This window comes from Ruditapes philippinarum, unplaced genomic scaffold (genome assembly GCF_026571515.1).
Source record: "Ruditapes philippinarum isolate M1 unplaced genomic scaffold, ASM2657151v2 ctg14444_1_1_1_1, whole genome shotgun sequence".
In the NCBI taxonomy this organism is placed as follows: Eukaryota; Metazoa; Mollusca; class Bivalvia; order Venerida; family Veneridae; genus Ruditapes; species Ruditapes philippinarum.
In genome coordinates, this window is record NW_026853539.1 from 2269 (window position 1) to 23600 (window position 21332).

Sequence of the window (21332 nt, forward strand, 5' to 3'; positions counted from 1 at the left end):
AACATTCCTGGGAAGTTTGGATGAAATTGGCTCAGCGGTTTATGAAGGAGATTCATTTTAGTAAAGTTTATCGGACGACGGACAGGATGCTGGACGGACGGACGCCGGACGAAAAGCGATCACAAAAGCTCACCCTGTCACTTTGTGACAGTGTGAGCTAAAAAACCAGGTTTGAAGTTAAATTTAAATAATTTTTTCCCAAAAAGTTCAATGAGAAAATAGAATATGTCTATGTTTATATGGAAGCAATTGTTCAGAAGGGGGAAGGGAGACTATACATGTAAATTTCAAATAATCTCATAATAAGCTCCTTAAAGTCATGAGCACAAACATTATATTGATTTAAACAGCAAATATGGATACATTTAAATTTTGAACATTTAAATTAAATTGAATTAGGAGAATATATATTAAAATGTAATAAGGAGGCACTCATTCAAAATTTGAAATAATAATCTAAATTGTCAGTCTAAAAATTTAAAAGTAAAGTCTACTATTAATCAAGATATGACCGTCATATATTTTTAAAACATTTTCTGTGTCCATTAATAACTAGCAAGAATTTAACCAAAGTTATGTCACAGTTTTACTTATATTGAATCAGAAATGTATGAAATGTGAGTAAAGTGGTATTCAAAATTAAATATTGAACACCAGTACACAACTGTAACCTTTATCAAGCTAAATTCTAAATGGACCCTTGCCAATCTTTTAATATGCACAAAGGTCAGTCACCATATTTTAGGAAAAGTTTCAAAATATGTGATGATCGGTAACAAACATCAGACCGCTAATGATCAGACTGATATGTCTGGCTTGATCTTGGTCTGCGACTAGTCACACGACAATTCTGTTTCGATGAAGGCTAATGGATAACCAACAGGGTGAATGATAACTTCATCCTTGAACCATTTCTATTCATCAATGAACCTTTTCCTCTAATCGCCTACAGTATCAAACTGACTCTCCAACTTGGCAAAGCTCTTCAATAAAGTATGTTCGCCTACAACCATGGGCATTCTGTTGAATATTTTCCTCATCGATGACCTATAATATATAGATATATCATATCTGAAATAAATTATACTACTTGCTAATGAACATATAATCTACAGTATAATCTGGTGAATAACCAATACAGGAACAGTAAAGTCTTTGTATTTACAGAGAAAACTTTTTTAAGTTTATGTAATACTAATTTACTAACTTTAAAAATTATCAATATGCCAAAGCATTTATCATTTATCATTTCAAAGATGCTTGCACTGTTCGTTACTTTCACCTCTATCTTACAAAGCATTTTGATTGGTCAGAAGAAAGAAAAAAAAAAAAAAAAAAAAAAAAAAAAAAACACTTTGGTTATTAACAAATTGTCTATATCAATAATACTTGTAATGGTAAAGGCTCATTAATTGTTTGGTTTTAAGGCCGCACCATTACAGTTTAGGTCATAATGACGAAGGTTCCATTCATGAATGAGATCCTAAATTATATATTTTATGAAACAACTTACATCAAGAAACAGCTGCACCTACTGCGGAAAGCTACAGGGTTACCTCCAAATGTGTTAAAATGTAAAGCTTTCCCCATACCAGCTGCTATCTCAGGGGTTGTAATCACCGCTGCCATAGGGTAACCATTTCCTATACCCTTTGCCATAGTAACTATATTAACATATATTTACATATTACAATACAATCACCTTTTTGTTTCATAAAAATTGTTATTTTTGGTGAAAAAGAAAATCAAGAAAAATAATATCATAATAAGTGGAATACTAGCCTTCGTTGAATAAGTTTGGGTAAGCAGCATAATTTTCTATCTTTAAAACTACAAAATAAATGTTCTTTTGGCATACCATTTACCATCAAATACAAAGAAAACTTTGACAAGGGTAAGGTTTTATGTTAAGCAGCAGTAAAAATCGATCTTTTAAAATGTTATACATTGTATTCACCAGACTGAGGAAAGAAACATAACAACATCCTGTCACAATCAACAAATGAAATAAAAAACATACATGTCATTCAAACCCAGGCACTTCAAATGCACAAAACGTTCCCTTTACAATAAACAAATTCTCTACAAAATTTTACCAATATCTGGAATAACACCATGACCCTCGAAGCCCCAGTAATGAGTTCCCGTTCTCCCAAACCCTGTCTGTACCTGAAAATATTATACATTAAAACTTGTTGTATTTCAATTCTCAATAGCATGCAGTTAATCTGACTCATATTTAAAGGTTCTGCAAATATAATAAACTATCAACTTAACAACACTTGAATGATCTGAAGTGGTAGAAATGTGTTTTCAGTATAAACTGTTCAGCTCTGAAGTATATCCCTTGAGCTAAGTAAATGAATTATGATTCACAGATAAAAACACCTAAAGAATTTGGATGTTTAATCTAATATAAATTGAGTGAGACATAGACATACAAACACTCTTATGGCAACTTTGAATACCCCTCTGTGAATTTTGGGGAAACTTTTATAATCAGGACAAAGCATTATTGGAAATATAGTTTTACTCACAACAGTGTATTATACAATCAATGTACTACTACAGAGTATTAGAAGAAGATTTTTTTTTACCTCATCAGATATGCATATTCCACCCAAGGCCCTCACTTTCTCAAATGCTCTCTTCAAGAAATTCTTTGGAAACTGCACAGTTCCTCCAACTCCCTAAAATTTATTATACTAATAAAATGATGTTCATTTTGTTCAAATGCTAAAATTCAACACATGTATAAATGGTTCATAGAGAAACATGACAAACACCAGCAGTGTAGGTGTAAAGATGTTTAGTTATTAATCTTTTTTGCTCTCAGCCATCATGGGCCTTATTCAGCAGTACATGTACTAAATTTATTAAAACACATAACATAACAAATAGATACAATTATTAATTTGCTGATTATTAATGTATTAAAATAAATCATGATGTTAGAAACAGTTTAATATTTTCTAGTTATAAACATGCCTTGAACAGAAAAATCGTTTCCTGAATTTAAAGGACCATGATTACTTAGGCTAAGGAAATGTTACAACATATCGGAGATCTTTGTGAATTGTGTCATATTATCTGGTATAAACATGGTAAAACAAACATATCAAAACAACTATGATCAAGACAAGAAAAGTCTTATTTCAACAGCAGCCCCAAAAATAACCAAAACAAGAGCCAGTTAAACTGGGTGATGCTCCCTGAATAGGTTTTGGACACAGGAAGGTATACCTCTAGTAGTGTCAGAGTAATGTCACACACAAAGTTCAAAGTGTAAAAAAAACAACTAAAATGTTGCACGCATCACAATGTCTCAATATGGTGATCATTTCTGTGAAATAGTTGTATAAAATGCAACTTCAAATAACGAAGTTATGGGCCAGACACAATTTTGCTGCAAGGTCATGCTGTGACCTTCAAGGTAGAAACCCAAATGTTGCGTGTGCCAAATCGTCTCAATATGGTGATCATTTCTGTGAAATAGTTTTAAAATCCAACTTCAAATAACAGAGTTATGGCCGGACACGAACTCGGGACGTACTTACAGACGGACTGATGGACAACCCGGCGACTATATGCTCCCCTGAAATTTTTCGGGGAGCATAACAACATCATATTTTTACTATATAATTGTGATGATGACAATAAAGTTATCGAATTGTCAACTGATTTGATTAAATGGGTCAAACAAGTAAATAGTTCAGATAAAATCAGCAATTAAAGTTGGATCACTTTCTACCTGTATAGCTTCAGCAAAGAAAGCTCCAATTTTGCCTTTAGGCATAGAGAACCTGAGAACATCTTCTAGTTGATCCAGGTACATGTCACCTGCTTTACATTCTCCAGCTGCACAATCACAATCTCGAATTGTCTGTTGATATGAAATAACAAGAATAAATAATAGATCAACATATATTTGAACTTGTTATAATAAATTTATATATTCATTTTAAAAAGAAACAAGAGGGCCATGATGGCCCTGAGGTCACTCACCTGTATATAGCCCCCCCCCCCAAGGGCTTTTATTTGTTTATTTGAACAAACTTGGTAGATACCCATAAGAAGATGTTTCATGCTAAACATCTAAGTTCTAGCTCATTGGGTTTTTATTTGAACAAACTTGGTAGACACTCACTAGAAGATGTTTTATGCCAAATATCTTAGCTCTAGCTCTTTGGGTTCTTTAAAAGAAGATTTTTTAAGTTTTTACTATATGCATATAGGGAAAATCAATGACCCCCTGGGGCGGGGCCAATTTTGACCCCAGGGTTTTTATTTGAACAAACTTGGTAGACATTCACTAGAAGATGTTTCATGCCAAATATCTAAGCTCTAGCTCTTACAGTTCTTTAAAAGAAGATTTTTTAAGTTTTTACTATATGCATATAGGGAAAATCAATGACCCCCCGGGGCGGGGCCAATTTTGACCCAAGGGCTTTTATTTGAACAAACTTGGTAGACACACACTAGAAGATGTTTCATGCCAAATATCTTAGCTCTAGCTCTTTGGGTTCTTTAAAAGAAGATTTTTTAAGTTTTTACTATATGCATATAGGGAAAATCTATGACCCCCTGGGGCGGGGCCAATTTTGACCCAAGGGCTTTTATTTGAACAAACTTGGTAGACACTCATTAGAAGATGTTTCATGCTAAACATCTAAGTTCTAGCTCTTTGGGTTTTTTAGAAGAAGATTTTTTAAAGTTTTTACTATACACATATAGTTAAAAACAATGACACCCCTATGGCAGGGCCAGTTTTGACCCCCGGGCTTTTATTTGAACAAACTTTGTAGATATTTACTTAAAGATGTTTTATGCTTAATATCTAAACTCTAGCTATTTGGGTTTTTTCAAAGAAGATTTTTAAGTTTTTGCTATACACATATAAGGAAAATCAATGACCCCCGGGGCGGGCCAGTTTTGACCCCAGGGCTTTTATTTGAACATACTTGGTAGACAACCATTAGAACATGTTTCATGCTAAATATCTTAGCTCTAGCTCTTTGGGTTCTTTAAAAGAAGATTTTTTAAGTTTTTACTATATGCATATAGGGAAAATCAATGACCCACTGAGGCGGGGCCAATTTTGACCCAAGGGCTTTTATTTCAACAAACTTGATAGACATTCACTAGAAGATGTTTCATGCCAAATATCTAAGCTCTAGCTCTTAAGGTTCTTTAAAAGAAGATTTTTTAAGTTTTTACTATATGCATATAGGGAAAATCAATGACCCCCTGGGGCGGGGCCAATTTTGACCCCAGGGTTTTTATTTCAACAAACTTGATAGACATTCACTAGAAGATGTTTCATGCCAAATATCTAAGCTCTAGCTCTTACAGTTCTTTAAAAGAAGATTTTTTAAGTTTTTACTATATGCATATAGGGAAAATCAATGACCCCTGGGGCGGGGCCAATTTTGACCCCAGGGTTTTTATTTCAACAAACTTGGTAGACACTCACTAGAAGATGTTTCATGCCAAATATCTTAGCTCTAGCTCTTTTGGGTTTTAAAAGAAGATTTTTAAAGTTTTTACTATATTCATGTAAGGAAAAGCAATGACCCCCTGGGGCGGGGCCAATTTTGATCTAATGGCTTTCATTTGCACAAACTTGGTAGACACTCACCAGAAAATGTTTCATGCCAAATATCTAAGCTCTGCCTCTTTGGGTTTTTTAAAAGAAGATTTTTTAAGTTTTTACTATATACAAATAAAGAAAATCAACGACCCCCAGGGGCGGGGCCAATTTTGACCCCAGGGCTTTTATTTGAACAAACTTGGTAGACACTCACTAGAAGATGTTTCATGCCAAATATCTTAGCTCTAGCTCATTGGGTTCTTTAAAAGAAGATTTTTTAAGTTTTTACTATATGCATATAGGGAAAATCTATGACCCCCTGGGGCGGGGCCAATTTTGACCCAAGGGCTTTTATTTGAACAAACTTGGTAGACACTCATTAGAAGATGTTTCATGCCAAATATCTAAGCTCTAGCTCTTAGGGTTGTTTAAAAGAAGATATTTTAAGATTTTTCTTTCGGTTGCCATGGCAACCAGAGTTCTGTATGGAATTAAATTCTTTGAACAATTTTTAAAGGTGACCACCAAAGGAACATTCCTGTGAAGTTTGGATGAAATTGGCTCAGTGGTTTATGAGGAGATGTCATTTAAAGCAAAAGTTTACGGACGGACGACGGACGGACGACCGGACGGACGGACGCCGGACGAAAAGCGGTCACAAAAGCTCACCCTGTCACTTTGTGACAGGTGAGCTAAAAAAAGGCATTTAAAAGTTTGATTGTCTAGTGATAGGAAATAATATGATTAAATAATCAACAGATATCTGAACTTAATAACTTAAATAGAATTCATTCACAAAACAAACATAAAAAAACCAAAACAGTGCAAATAAATGAATGACCAATCAAAGGCTCTGAAATCTAAATCTCAGATTGTATAATAAATGCTACACATGTATAACATACCTGAGCTGGAGAATCTCTACAATTTTTTCCTCCCCATGGCCCCCTAAATGGATCAGGGTTCATTGACTGTAAAGTGAATACATCATTGATTATATTATGTTTGTTTAAATACATGATACATTTTCTGTATTTTATTGTCACATTTGTTAATATTATTATAATTCAGCACACATGTAATATCTCACAGCTTATTTTGTTAATCTTCAATCATTTTTTAAATATTGTTAACCTCTGCTTATTACCAGAAGAAAATATAATTATATTGTTAATGTTTATATGCTGAATATGCCATATAAACAAGTAAACTGAATTAAAGAAATATTCCCCATTATTATAAGCATTAACTGTACAGATATACCTAGTACTACACTAGAACTTAAGACATTAGGAATTTCTCAATCACAATTTTGATTTGTTCATACAGTAACAACATCTCAATAGCACATAACATTTAAATGTCAACTGCACAGAGCCTGCCCTAGCAGTTATAAAACGTTTTGTCTCAAATCTTAGGATTTTTAATGAACACTGTATTCTGTGTCACTTTCAGATCAATCTTACATGAGATCTGAGTCTGGAAAATTTCATTATAAGATTGGGGGCTGGTCTGACTGTATGGTTGTGTAGTATAGCCTAGATCTATACAGGTGGCAGGCGTCTGTTCAACAAGTAATTAAACCAACCTAAGATATGTACAAGGTGTAAGTTAATGAAAGTTAGCCTCATTAATAAATAAACCATCATTTTCCCTTGTTTTTATTTTTTCCAGCTATTGATTGATTTATCTTATATTATGTAAAGCAAGTGTTTTGAACAAAAACATACCTGATGTAAACCAAACCCTGTTGGACTGTTAAACCTCCATGTATTCAAAGCTGTAAGACCCATCAGATAGGGACTAGCTCCATGGTAGGCATTCCTATAAATAAACAACAGTTATAATGTCATTATATCAACCATTATATATAACAGACATGTCAAATAAACCACTTAAATCAGTATTTCTGCCAAATTCTTAGCCAGACTATAGATGAGGCAAACCATGAAAATAAAAGATGAAGTGTTAAAATTAAATTTAGCATTTCTATAAGAAACATGGACATTGAATTAATAGGTTTACCTTCTGAAATGAAATTCTAAATAATTATGCCTATTTTTGCATATCGTATTGGTTTAATTTAAGTAATATACAATGAAAAGCAGATTACCAGAGATTACCCAAGAGAACTACATACATATGAACTTTTTTCGATGATAAAGTGGTAGATTTTTCTTCAAAAAGAGGGAGATTTTAGAATTTGCAATAAACAAAGAAGGAAGTTCTGACATCAAAAAGAAGTTCAACTATTGAAGCTAACTATCAAGCATTTTTATCAATACTCATCACCTATTTTATTTTCGAGTACCTTAAAAACATGATTTCAATTAATCTTAAAAACAAATTATTTTGTTAATCTGACAAATTAGTGAACAACAATCGTAAAAGCTCAAGCCGTCACTATGTGACAGGTGAGCTTAAGAAAGGTATAACATTAGCTTACCTAAGAGATACAGCTTCAAATACCCCAGTATACATTCTGGACATCAACAGTGCTAAATCGTTAGCTTCTGACCCACTGTTTGTAAAATATATCACCTAAAATAAAGTCAAAATACTTTATATTATTATGGTCCTTGTACCAAATTCTGTGTGAACAATATAAAAATCTGGAAAAAAATAGATCCTCGGAAGCATTAATCACAACAAAATTAAATAAAAATTGCAGACTCAGTACGATTGAGTCTGTACATGAGAGATAAAGCAAAAGTGCAACATCTCTCACATCCCCAAGCACGGACTTGAGGGGTTCTTAATTTTCAAGACTTAGAAATGCTGGAATCAATCATCCCAAAGGACCGGAAAAATATAACAACATTTAAGTTAATCTTAGTCACAAACAAAAACCCACAAAGGCAAAACACTCGGAAGACGGAGTGTTTTAAAGACTGTTGTTATTTAAATATTGTAGCATAATGCGATGGATACAGGGACATATAGCATTATTACATGGAACAAGATTGTTAAAGTCTCATTTGTAAGAGTTGTTGGTAACTTTAGTTAGAGTAGTGGCCCCTGGATTTGTAGTCAGTGTTACCACTAGACCACTGCTCCTATATTTATACCCTATTTGTAAAAACATGATATTTTTTGTCAATTAATTCCTCATATGTCCAATTAATATCTCATCAATCAATACAATCATGTAATCAAGCAGATATTTTTTCCTTACAAAAATTGTTGTGTTATAGTACATATATACTATTGTATTTTTCCAACAAAAATTCAAAAAGTTTTTGTAGTACAATATTGTCAAGTAAACAACAAATCTGAGCTAGCTTACAGCACTAACAAGCCAAATAAATTAATCAAAATGTGTCAAAACATACGAAAATATCCCTTATTCTGTCAGTAATGGGGTGGATACATGTTCATAAAAATAGTCAATTCAGTCACATTTGGTAAAACAGGAATTAAATTGTTAATATTTAAACATTTCTTTAGTCTCGTCATATAATTTAATGAAATTGAATGTGTGGAAGCTAGCATATTTTTACTTATATAGGTATGTGGTTTTAAAGGATAGACAGATGATATATCGTGGACTAACCAGTTCTCAAACCCCTAAGCATTCAAGAGGTCTTTTAGTGTAAATAAAATATATCTTTATAAAAATTGTTACATATCGATGCCTTGGTGCGAAAGGGTTGTAACTCATAATTTCACCAAAAATGGTTTTATGGTGTTTTTCAATGTAGGAGCAATATACACACATGTTGTAAAAATATTGAACTTGAAAGCTAAAATTAAACTACCAAAAAAGTATATTTGTCCAAAGGTTGTAACTCAAACAGACATATTTTGTTGGTGCGAAACAGTTGTAACTTAAGTTAAAACCGTTTCGCACCAACATTTTGATAATATTTTGAATAAATCCTAGTGCAAAACAGTTGTATCTCAATACCTTATATCATATTCTGTGAAATATTTTGTGGATTATTTCTTTCAAACTAATTGACAAGTTTATTAAGCAGACCAGCTTCTGATTCCTTGTTATTTACATAATTGTTAAGCTTTCATTCAGACATAATACAAGAATTTGAATAACTTACACATATTTCAAACATAAATCAATTCCAATGCTTGTAAAAGAAACAATATCATAGAACTATAATTGACTAACAGTACTATTATAGTGATTTTTTCTCAACATAAAAATTGTTATTGGTATAATGTTGCATTGTTTCCAAAATAGCATGAAAAAGTAATGGACCTATTTTGGTTTTACGAAAATGAAATTACTGTAACTCAAAATAAATTTATTATAAACAATTGTCATACAATATTTTATGATTGTATCATAGTTTGGAGACTTTTGAAAACATGTCAGAGTTAAATTACATACCAATACATGCACAGTGCTTTAACTCACTGTCTGTCTGGAGCTTGCTTGTTAACTGGTTCATTTTTTCTAGTTTTTATTTGTTTGGGTCGTCAGACCAAACAAATAATGGTAGCGAAATTTCAGACTCTAATGCTGTTAATTGCATGCCGAAAGTAGTCCGCTTTTTTGAAGTGGTTACTTCCCTTTATATGTAAACTAACGCCAAAAAATTCAGGGGAGATCACTGCGTATAGATGGTCAAATGACAGGCGCATTAATTTTCAAGCAAAATAATTCCCGAATGGTCAAAGATTTCTAATATTGTTTTATTCTTTATAGATATACATGCTTATAGTAAGCTCCATGATTATTTACATCTGTGTTAAACAACAGTTAGCGTCTTTACAAACCCTAATATAGAATAATATAGTTTTCTTCAGGCTGTTAACAAGTAAATTCACCATGGCCGAGGGGTTTGCGCGCTCGCTTAAGAAGCGAGAGGTCTGGAGTTCAAATCCCAGTTAAGGCAACCCATTTATTTTAAATTGTTTAAGTTAAATAAACATTGGATTGAATATCAGTGTTTAAATTATTCTTATAGCCAATTTACTACAATTAAAACGCTGGAAAGCATAAATTTGGTGGCACTTTACAAAAACAAATTGGTTTATACATGTAATTTCACAACCTTCACCTTTCTGACATTCTGAGACCCAAACAAATTCAGCGTCTTCTGTGCTTTGATTACATATTGTGACGACAGGGAAAGAGACAGGGAAGGAGATGACAGTAGAAAATAGAGAAAAACAGAATTCCTAAAGAAAGTCCAACACAACAAAATTGAAAATGTTGCAGGCTCGGTTTGATTGAGCCTGTACATGGACGGTACTGGAAAGTGCAAGTTACCGTCCACGCCCCCTAGCACCGGCTTATATTAATATAGAAAAGTCATATTCAGATGCTTTAACATTTAGTACATTTTTCTTGGATGACTGGGAATGTGTTTTCATTTTTGCCTAAGATACAAAAGAGAAAGAACATCAAAACAATCGGCAATCTGATTAATACTCTCATACAAATCCGACAGCCTTGTGTTTCGATGCTTTTTTAATTACTAAATGTTAAAATAACTTAAAGAAATTATACAATTATTACTCAATTCTTGATTTGGTTTTAAACTTACATGAATTACTTTTATCACTTACATGTATTACTATTGGAATATTTTCATGTCTTGTCAAAGACAAATTGTATAAATATTGTATCACAAATATCTGCTGATTGGACAAAAGAAAAAGACTTAAAGACTTTCCATTAAACTGCAAGCCAACAGTATGATGTATGGTTGAATTACACAGATAAACAGGCTACATGTAGGTCTAGCTTAATACAAGTTACATAGGTCTATTATTTAAGAAATAATATATCACTAACTGTGATTTTATCGCTCAATAAAATCACTGTTTGGAGTCGGATGCCGAGTGATATAATGATGCACATTCAACAAACAGTGATTTTATCAAGTGATTCCAAGCGATTTGCATATATATTATTTTGATTCTAACACAACATCAACAAATAAAATTTTAATGCTGCCGTACCTTATATTTATCTAAACTGCTCCTGATTTGTTTTCATACTCATTTTCAGCACGTCACATTTTTAGTGGTTACTTTGCGTGTATATAAATGACTACGTCACATGTCTTAATATAGAATGTCAAACAGTGTGATTTTATTGCATAGTAACGCACACTTTCGGTTATTCTATGTTCAATAGGGAAATGCGGGTCATGTTAAAATACCAAGTAAAATATGTTATTGACCCTTTGTTTTCTGTTAGATAAAGGTAAATTATCAGATATATTCTATCTGCTATTTAAAATGATTCATAAAGATATTAATTACTTCCTCAGCTTATGTGCGTTTGTGTGCACACCTGTGACTTTTATTGGGGTCACAGGGGATTGCATTTTGTAATTGTTATTATTTGCAGGCCTTATTTTTTTTCTCATTTAATTATTGACTGATTCAGGCTGGACTGATTAATATAATTATAAACAATGAAATTTGGGACTGTAAAGAGTTGTAAAAATAGCATTAGCTTAGAAGCTTAGAACATCTATAATATTTATCATCTTTCTCATACTTTTGGCTTAATAGTAAAGAAGATCCAGGACCTGGATAATGCTTAAATTTATAGAATTTGTACACATCCTAGGAATTATCTAAGTTTTCAAATTAAGAAAAGTCTATGTATAGAATAGATGGAAAATAAAATAAGAGTATTCTCATTTTCTAAAGGCTTATATTAACAAAAAAAATGTGTCTTAGATGGTTTTGTCATTATGTAAGTTTACATTTTGAATTGCGAAAAATTTACCTTTGATTCTTGCAAAAACATACATGTTAATGCATATTTGGTACTTATGATGGGTTTGACAATCTGAACTGTGTGTCACATAGAAAAAATATTATATATAAAGTGAATTTCTTCTGAAATTATATTTTAAAAACATATAATTTGAAGGTTTTTCACTGAAATATCCAGGCAATATGTTAAATTAGTTCATACTTAACACCACTAAGCTTGGATCTGTCCATTTGACCCATTACATTTATCAGAATTTAAAGCAAAAATTTAGTTACAACCCTTTCGCACCAAATAATTTTTTGAAATTTTTGATTTTTTTGGTGTGAAAGGGTTGTAACTGAAACTTTATCAATTATCTCTTTATGCTGACAAAATGAAATAACCTTTCCAATCAATTATATATCAGTAAATTAATTAAAGCCAAAAAGCAAAATTAAAGAAGAATTTATTAGAATGTAAAAGAATAAATAAGTTTTTTGTCTCTCCTGAATAATTTCAAAATATTGAGTTACAACCCTTTCGCACCAAGGCATCGATATGTACACTTTTTAATCTTTATGTAACATTTCTGTAAAATTTGACTGAATTTGAACTGTTAAAAAAGCTCTATTTCAGTTTTGGAAAAGCACAACCCTCTGTTTTAAAACTGACATGACCTCTTAAAATAAAGAACCTAATCTCAAACCCCTTCAAGTATCTCTAAAATTCTACTGTTTAGTTTAGCCAATGAAGTGATTGTTATATGACTATGAAGTGATTGTTATATGACTATCACATGACAATTAAGTACCCTACACGATGCAGGTACCTGCTTTAAGTTATTTTTGTCTATAATATTCATTTTCACAAATAGTTAATGGTGTATTTATGGGACTTACAAAGGTAATAGCAATTTGTATGAAATTACGCTAAGTAATAAAATATGTTATGTAAATATTTGTTCCTATGCACTGTTTTCATTTGACATCAGCACATATGTCTGTCAGAAACTAAGCTTTTATGCACACATGTTCAGGACATCATAGTCACTTCTAGTAAAAAAATAACAGCACATGAATGAAGGGTTTGAGAATAGGTTGGGTGTGAGATTAGGTACTTATACGATAATACTAATTTGAAACAATTCCAACACAAACCTTCAGATTTCCCGGCATTTTCTCCGCCAGTTTTCGGCCATATTCATGTATTGTTGGGTGCATGTATATATTTGTTGTGTGCCATAATTTCTTCATCTGTTTTTCTGCAGCAGCATTCACTTTCCTAACAACAGATGAAAAAAAGTTACCTTAATATTTACAATCGTTTTCATCAATTTAGAGATAATGGCCACACAAATACAATTTATAAGAAGATAAGTCATCTGACAATTTACATTTCTTCAGGAGTTTTCTACTTTCAATATCATAACAGTCAACACTAAAATAAAAAATAGCTTGAAAATTAGAATAAATCAGTTGTTTTTACATTTTATATGCTTTATCTATGCCTAATTGATAATTTAACAATTTTTTAAAGAAATTTCCCCATGTCAGTAGCCTGTGTTCAAGACAATTCTAACTACAAGCTGGAAAATAAGTAAAAAGAACGTTTTGTGGCCGTTTTTGTACAAAAAATTGTGGTAAACATAAACACATTTATAAGTTTACCAAATTTAAAAAAAATCTCATTCCAGTCTGTCCTTCTCCTTTATTACTACTGGTGACCATGACTTGTGCTTGTTTGTTGACAAAAAAAAGATAAATCAAAATATTAAACCAAGTGTCGTGGTTATCTATGCGTCAGAGTTATCTCTCCAACCAGTAAAAAAATCAATTTAATACATGTATTAGACAGAAATGCTAATGCAGCCAAACATGAAATTAAATTTCATTAAATCTCATCATATAGTAATGGATGATAGAAAAAAACCATGGGTACATTATCATGTGTTAATTCATGCAGGAACATATACTGCAAGTATGTTATGCTTTAAATGATTTACACATCAAAGGTTGACCGTAAACTGTTGTAAGTCCTTCTTTATTGAATATATGTTACTGCAGTTTTGCGGTCAACCCTTGATATGAAAAGTGTATATGTACATGCATATAAGAATTACTAATGTAACATACGGGTGACAGTGTCCGACGCTGACAGTAACAATGCCTCCGAACAAATCTAGGTATCGTTTACCATCAGTGTCATACAACCATTGCATGTGACCTTGATGAATCATCACCGGTTTCTTGTAGTATGTAAACAAGGCTGGTGACAGATTTTCTTTCCGCACTTTGGACGCATCTTCAAAACTTATCCCCTAAAAATAATAAATAGCTAAAGTAAAGATAATTATCACTTCCTAAAAAATGATAACTTAGACCAAGATCACTTATAAATTTTACACAGAAAACTTTTTATTAGCTGATTCTACTATTTATATTAAAAGCTGATTCTACTATTGTGTTTTGAAAAATATATTAATAGGCTTAAGAAGGATGTAAAATTAATGGGAAAAAAAAAGGCAGTTCAAAATCACTTGGTTATAATTACTCATATATTTTCTCCAAAACTAATATCTAAATTAATTCTAAAACATGCTATAAGGGCTGTGTACTGTATAAACAACCCGACTTCAATATAAAAATGTAATTTAATCTTTAGTATACATGAAGGGTATAAAGCTATTCTGTGCAGCTATGATAATGTGAGAGTAACAGTGCATTTTTTTGTGTACAAAAAAAGTTTACAATCTTTGTCTGAAAAGGTAAAACAGGTTTTTTAAAAGCGTATATAATACAAGATAAGAAATCAAATTCGAAACGTCTAGATGGCAAAGTTGGTAAAGCCATTTGGATGCAACACAACTTTTTTTTTCACGAGTTCGAGTCTCACAAGTTGTCTTTTTTATTTTTTCCCTATCTTTTTTTTCAATTTTACTAAAGATGCGAATGAGTTGGAAAATTAAGGTAGTTTTGTTATATTTTCTAATTAACATAAACAGATAATAATATTTTTTATCCTGTTAAGTGTGTAGTATGCTGTACTAGTCATAGTACTAGTGCAGTGCACGAGTATTTTGCGCCATCTAAACTATAGTTGACAAAATATGTGTACATTTATTCATTCCATTTAGTATTTAAGGTTGTACCAACTTGTTAGATATTACTTTTGAAAATAAAATGTAAATGAGAAGTTAATAGAAATAAACACAACACTTAAAGTTACATTAAATAAATTTCATAAAAAAAGAAATAGCGACATTTCATTAATAAATTGGGTTTCATATCGACTCCAGATCTTATTTTGGTGTCCAGTCAACCAAAATGAGTTTAATGAACATACAAATGTGCAACCTCATTGTGGCGAATTCGAAAGTACAATTTCTGTTTGCATGAGAAACTCCGCCTTCAGATCATCCGTACATCAATATTAAATCAACAAACAGGACTATAAGTAGCAGTCCTAATTTAACGGTATATTTCCGCATTGTAACGGATATTTTCATACAAATTTAATCTTTTTTATGAGATGATTATTTTTTTCTGAACCACAGGCCTAGTGCATCGTGAAGCTTAAACGGTAAAAGTGTGTTTGCACAAGAAAATCTTATATTTGCTGTGTTCCGGATAGCAATTATTACACCGTGACGTAGCGCATTATAGTCTTCATTTGCATGTTAAAATTCGTATACGAACTTTAGTGTTACCGTGGGGTTTTCCATTTAAAATCCTAATTTATGAACAATATTTGATGAGATTTACAACGATACTGTTAAAAAGGTTAATGAAACAGTAGAATGCTTGGTTTTTAGGCCGAAGGCAAAAATATTTTAACATATTTATTTAATGTAGCTTTAACACTTCTTTACATCAAGAAAAAATAATATAATGTGTATTTGATTATTTATATACAGAAATAATTTTTCGTGAAAAAAGTACAATTAGAACCAGTCTTGCATTGATATTTTAAACTAGAAATTTAACTGACAACCTTACCTACTGCATTACGCTGACAGTTGATTTATTTTTTGATATTTTAATTTATATGGCAAGTCTGCGTGACTAAAGATAATAAACACAAAATGGTAACTGTTTTCCAACGTAATAGTGTACTTGACCACTGCGTCACTAAATAATTATCCTAAACGTACAGTATCTTATAAAATATTTTCATAAAATTAATCAACAATAAGATCATATTGTTTTCATAACCTTATGGTCGATTCTCGGAAGAGTTGATAATTATTGTGGGTAAACAAAATAAAATTGTTCCGGATTAAAATATTATTCTGCTATTTAAAGTAAGGATTTATCCGTTTAGCAACGATTATGTGCATGTGCTATTTGCTTTAAATTCAGTAGATCATGTAGATCTACCACAATTCTTTTTCAGATTTGGAAGTACCCTTTCTTAATATTCATAGAATACTTATACAAAAATAAGATACTTTTTGCAGCAAATATATAGCTTTATACACTTTAATATCATACTGTCAAGAGAAATTTTGCAATATTCAAGTATACATGTACTATGACACATTACAAACCTCAGTTATAGAAATACTATAATACAAAACTAAATTTGTTCTCAATTTAATTGGTAAACCTAAATGTCTGATGAAAAAAAAATGACAATATACTGTGATATTTCACTACAGTTTGCACTACATTTAATGCATGTTGCAATATTTCTTTAATTATACTGCCATGTATTGCAATCTAGTGGATATAATACTGTACAGTATATCAATACAGTTTTAATACTTCAAGTGTGATTAGTTTGTCTTTATAATAATACAATTTACATTTAACTTCAATAAATTTTGTAACATTGAATACTTACCAATTACATGTCATATAAAAACTTGAACATTTTTTGAGTGATTCAGGAAATAGACTTATCTTCTTAGATTTAATCGTGAAAATCTTAAGTTTGTGTTGGCCGGGTCAAATTGAAGATATGATACGGAGTCTAAAAAGAAAAGAATATGTTCTTAATTCATTGTCTTTATTCTTTCTACTTAAAACATGGCGGAGACTGCCGTTGCATAACAACATGTGGCATAAAAACATTTAACTAATTGTTCAACTAAAAATATAACAACGTTTCAACTTTACTCATGTCTAGGGGTACATGCAAAGAGTATTAAAATATAAATCATTATCATTATAATACTGCAATGTAAAATGTTTGGAATGAATAATAATAACCTGATTAACAACACAACCTTAATTATTTATATATCTGATTGAAATAAAAACATATTAAACTGATGATTACTAAACTGCTACTATAGATACTTAACTTGAGAATTTACTATTATGCATAAAACAATAACAATCTAAATCATTGGCACAAATGATAATACTGACAATCAATTAATTTGGCACTTATAACTGTATATACTTAACAAAAGATGAAAGATAATAATGAATTTTCATATGTTCGATTTTATGTCGTTTAATTGCCCTTGGGTTCATTTACCGAGCTCTTTCCAAATATGGCATAAAACATGCTATTCTAAATAATTGTCTAAACAATTATTAAACTGTATTTTACTTACAAAAAGTTCATAGTTATCATATAAAATGCGTATTAACAATAAACAGTAAAAATATGATGATATATAGATGAATATCAAAATACGTATGTAAAACGTTTATCCGCGAAAACATATGACTCTCAACTTTAAACATGTTTGCAAGCTAAACAACACAATGTCATTGATAACAGTTACGATAAACAAAAAATACAATGAATACACCTATCGAAGAAAGTCTTTTTCTTTCTCTTACTTGTTAATACTTACCTAAAAAGAAAAGAATATGTTCTTAATTCATTGTCTTTATTCTTTCTACTTAAAACATGGCGGAGACTGCGCCAAATTACCGCAAAGAATAACTTACGCAAAGAACGCTTAACATTTTTTTATAGGGGTGCCTTCATCAACCTCACACACTCCCCCCGTAAACCAAATGTCGTCCCGACATTTGCTATCAAATGAACCGTTATCACTAACCACTTAAAACCCGAAATGATTCACAAACAATTTACAAAATATATAACTATAATAAAATAAAGACTAGAAACCAAGTAAATAAAAAAATAGAAAAATACCTCAAAAATTTACTAATTTCAAACATAAGCTTTAAAATATTTCCCCAGATCTCAAATGAAACACTATTGACTAACATTCTTTTCAACCTCTAAGATCACAATTATTTATACAAAGACACTTCATTATTTATTGATTCTTATCTTAAGCGCTTCCCCAGGAAACCCAACGCCATTACACTTAACAGTTTGACCACGCCAAAACCCCATGAAATGAAAAGATGGCCAGTCTGTTCAAGTCATACCCTTTTGGCTATAGAAGTTTTGACCCATTGCCAACCTGTTCTCTTTAATGACGAACCCTTTGTTCCTGAGCATCATGCCTTATTTCTATAATCAATAAATGTCTTTAAGTGACTGTATATTCTTATCAAATTGCTTAGAAAAAAATTCCTAATGGTGACAACCAACACAGTGAATTAACCACTTTTTGGTAAGATGGCTGTCCCAATTTATCATATGTCAATAAGCTAGGTGACACTTGCTGCCTTACTGAACTCCATATGACTGGTGTCGGATTTGTTTTCATATGGTACTTCTCTGTTAATTTAGGACAAATTTTGTGTGACTTGTCATCTGATTTGCATTCTAAAAGCATCCGTTCAAAATCAGCAAAACGAAAAGCCATTTGATCTTCTTCTTCTTCTTTTAAAATTGATTCTTCCATCTCTTCAGCAAAGTTTAACATCTCATCTTCATTTGTGAATTGCTTTATTGCACTTAAGTTGTCAGTTCTATAGGATCTAGGCCAATTTTTTTTCTCTTGAGCCGCACCACATCACAAAAACATGCCATTATTAAATCCCGGACGAGCCCCCAAATGTTAGCCGGGTCAAATTGAAGATATGATACGGAGTCTAAAAAGAAAAGAATATGTTCTTAATTCATTGCCTTTATTCTTTCTACTTAAAACATGGCGGAGACTGCCGTTGCATAACAACATGTGGCATAAAAACATTTAACTAATTGTTCAACTAAAAATATAACAACGTTTCAACTTTACTCATGTCTAGGGGTACATGCAAAGAGTATTAAAATATAAATCATTATCATTATAATACTGCAATGTAAAATGTTTGGAATGAATAATAATAACCTGATTAACAACACAACCTTAATTATTTATATATCTGATTGAAATAAAAACATATTAAACTGATGATTACTAAACTGCTACTATAGATACTTAACTTGAGAATTTACTATTATGCATAAAACAATAACAATCTAAATCATTGGCACAAATGATAATACTGACAATCAATTAATTTGGCACTTATAACTGTATATACTTAACAAAAGATGAAAGATAATAATGAATTTTCATATGTTCAGTTAGACAAGTAGCATATAAACAATGTTCAAAACAATATTTTATATGTTCGACTTTATGTCGTTTAATTGCCTTTGGGTTCATTTACCGAGCTCTTTCCAAATATGGCATAACACATGCTATTCTAAATAATTGTTTAAACAATTATTAAACTGTATTTTACTTACAAAAAGTTCATAGTTATCATATAAAATGCGTATTAACAATAAACAGTAAAAATATGATGATATATAGATGAATATCAAAATACGTATGTAAAACGTTTATCCGCGAAAACATATGACTCTCAACTTTAAACATGTTTGCAAGCTAAACAACACAATGTCATTGATAACAGTTACGATAAACAAAAAATACAATGAATAAACCTATCGAAGAAAGTCTTTTTCTTTCTCTTACTTGTTAATACTTACCTAAAAAGAAAAGAATATGTTCTTAATTCATTGTCTTTATTCTTTCTACTTAAAACATGGCGGAGACTGCGCCAAATTACCGCAAAGAATAACTTACGCAAAGAACGCTTAACATTTTTTTATAGGGGTGCCTTCATCAACCTCACATTTGTTATACATGAGTTCATTCTGTTAACTTGCTTGAGAAGCTTACTTTAATTAAACAATACCTCTCCTCAGACAGCACGCTCCACTTTTCTCAGTGCTGGATAGTTAAAGCAACATAGAAAAGGGGGTATAATTCTGCAAAAGTGCTTGGCTTACTTACCTGTCCTTGATAGTCAACAAATATTTCAAGTCATTGCTCTTTCTTTTTTGGAAGCACAGTTAATATTATCTGTATTAAAGGGAATTTTCATGTCACACGCAGCCTCTGGTGAAAAAAATTCCCCTTTGGTGGGGATGGGGTAATTTCAAGCATTTTTTGCCACATATACATGTACAAACTGGGCCAGAATTCCAGACTTTAAGTGATTGACATTGAAAGTCTTTGAGAATTTTAGCAAAAAAAATTAAATAGGGGGGATTACTTTGCAAATATGATTTGGGATTATCTGCCCTTCTGAATCGGTGTCATTTTTTGGGGGCGCATGCGCAATGCGCCCCCAAAGGAATAACGACAAATTCAGATTTACTATGATATGACCACAATTAGGCAGCTACCTACGCTAAGCAAAATAGTTCCAAAACTTCGCAGTAACTCCAAAAATCATAGTTCCCTGTCTATTTTAAAATTAACTGGCCAATTATGTACTAAATTTTGCAATCGTTTTTTAAAATTGTATGTATATTTTTGCTTTACGCGATTTTAAATATTACTACGCCAGCGGTCGATGGTAGCCAAAGTACTTGCATAAATATAGTACAAATTACATGTAGTCACAAGTTAATTAAGTGTCTTAAAACTCAAAAATTTAGAAATTAATGGAATACGGATTTCAGATCAGCTAACTTTAAAGCTTAAAATGCTTCATAAGTGTAAATTTAAGAGAAAAACATTGCATGCGTATGAATACGAACTATTTTGGCCCTAGCGTCATTTTCCCGGAATCGCCATTGTTTACATGTTCATCCGTGAAAGATTGAGAAGTTTTGCTGTTAATCAAGAAGTTCCACGTGTTAAAATGAGTTGTAAGTTTTATATTACTAACACCTTATCTCCCT

General features: G+C 31.5%; 1 protein-coding gene across 1 annotated transcript; it reads right to left on the reverse strand.

Moving 5' to 3' along the window:
* Positions 1 to 938: 938 nt before the first annotated feature.
* LOC132737157 (alanine--glyoxylate aminotransferase 2, mitochondrial-like) lies at positions 939 to 14608 on the reverse strand. Its single transcript, XM_060724409.1, has 10 exons — positions 14402 to 14608; positions 13427 to 13550; positions 8037 to 8131; positions 7321 to 7414; positions 6496 to 6561; positions 3752 to 3883; positions 2598 to 2690; positions 2097 to 2169; positions 1514 to 1664; positions 939 to 1047 (listed from the first exon to the last, which is right to left on the reverse strand). The coding sequence occupies exons 1-10, from the start codon at positions 14503 to 14505 to the stop codon at positions 939 to 941; spliced, it is 1041 nt and encodes a 346-aa protein (XP_060580392.1). The 5' UTR covers positions 14506 to 14608.
* Between the last annotated feature and the right edge of the window lie 6724 nt (positions 14609 to 21332).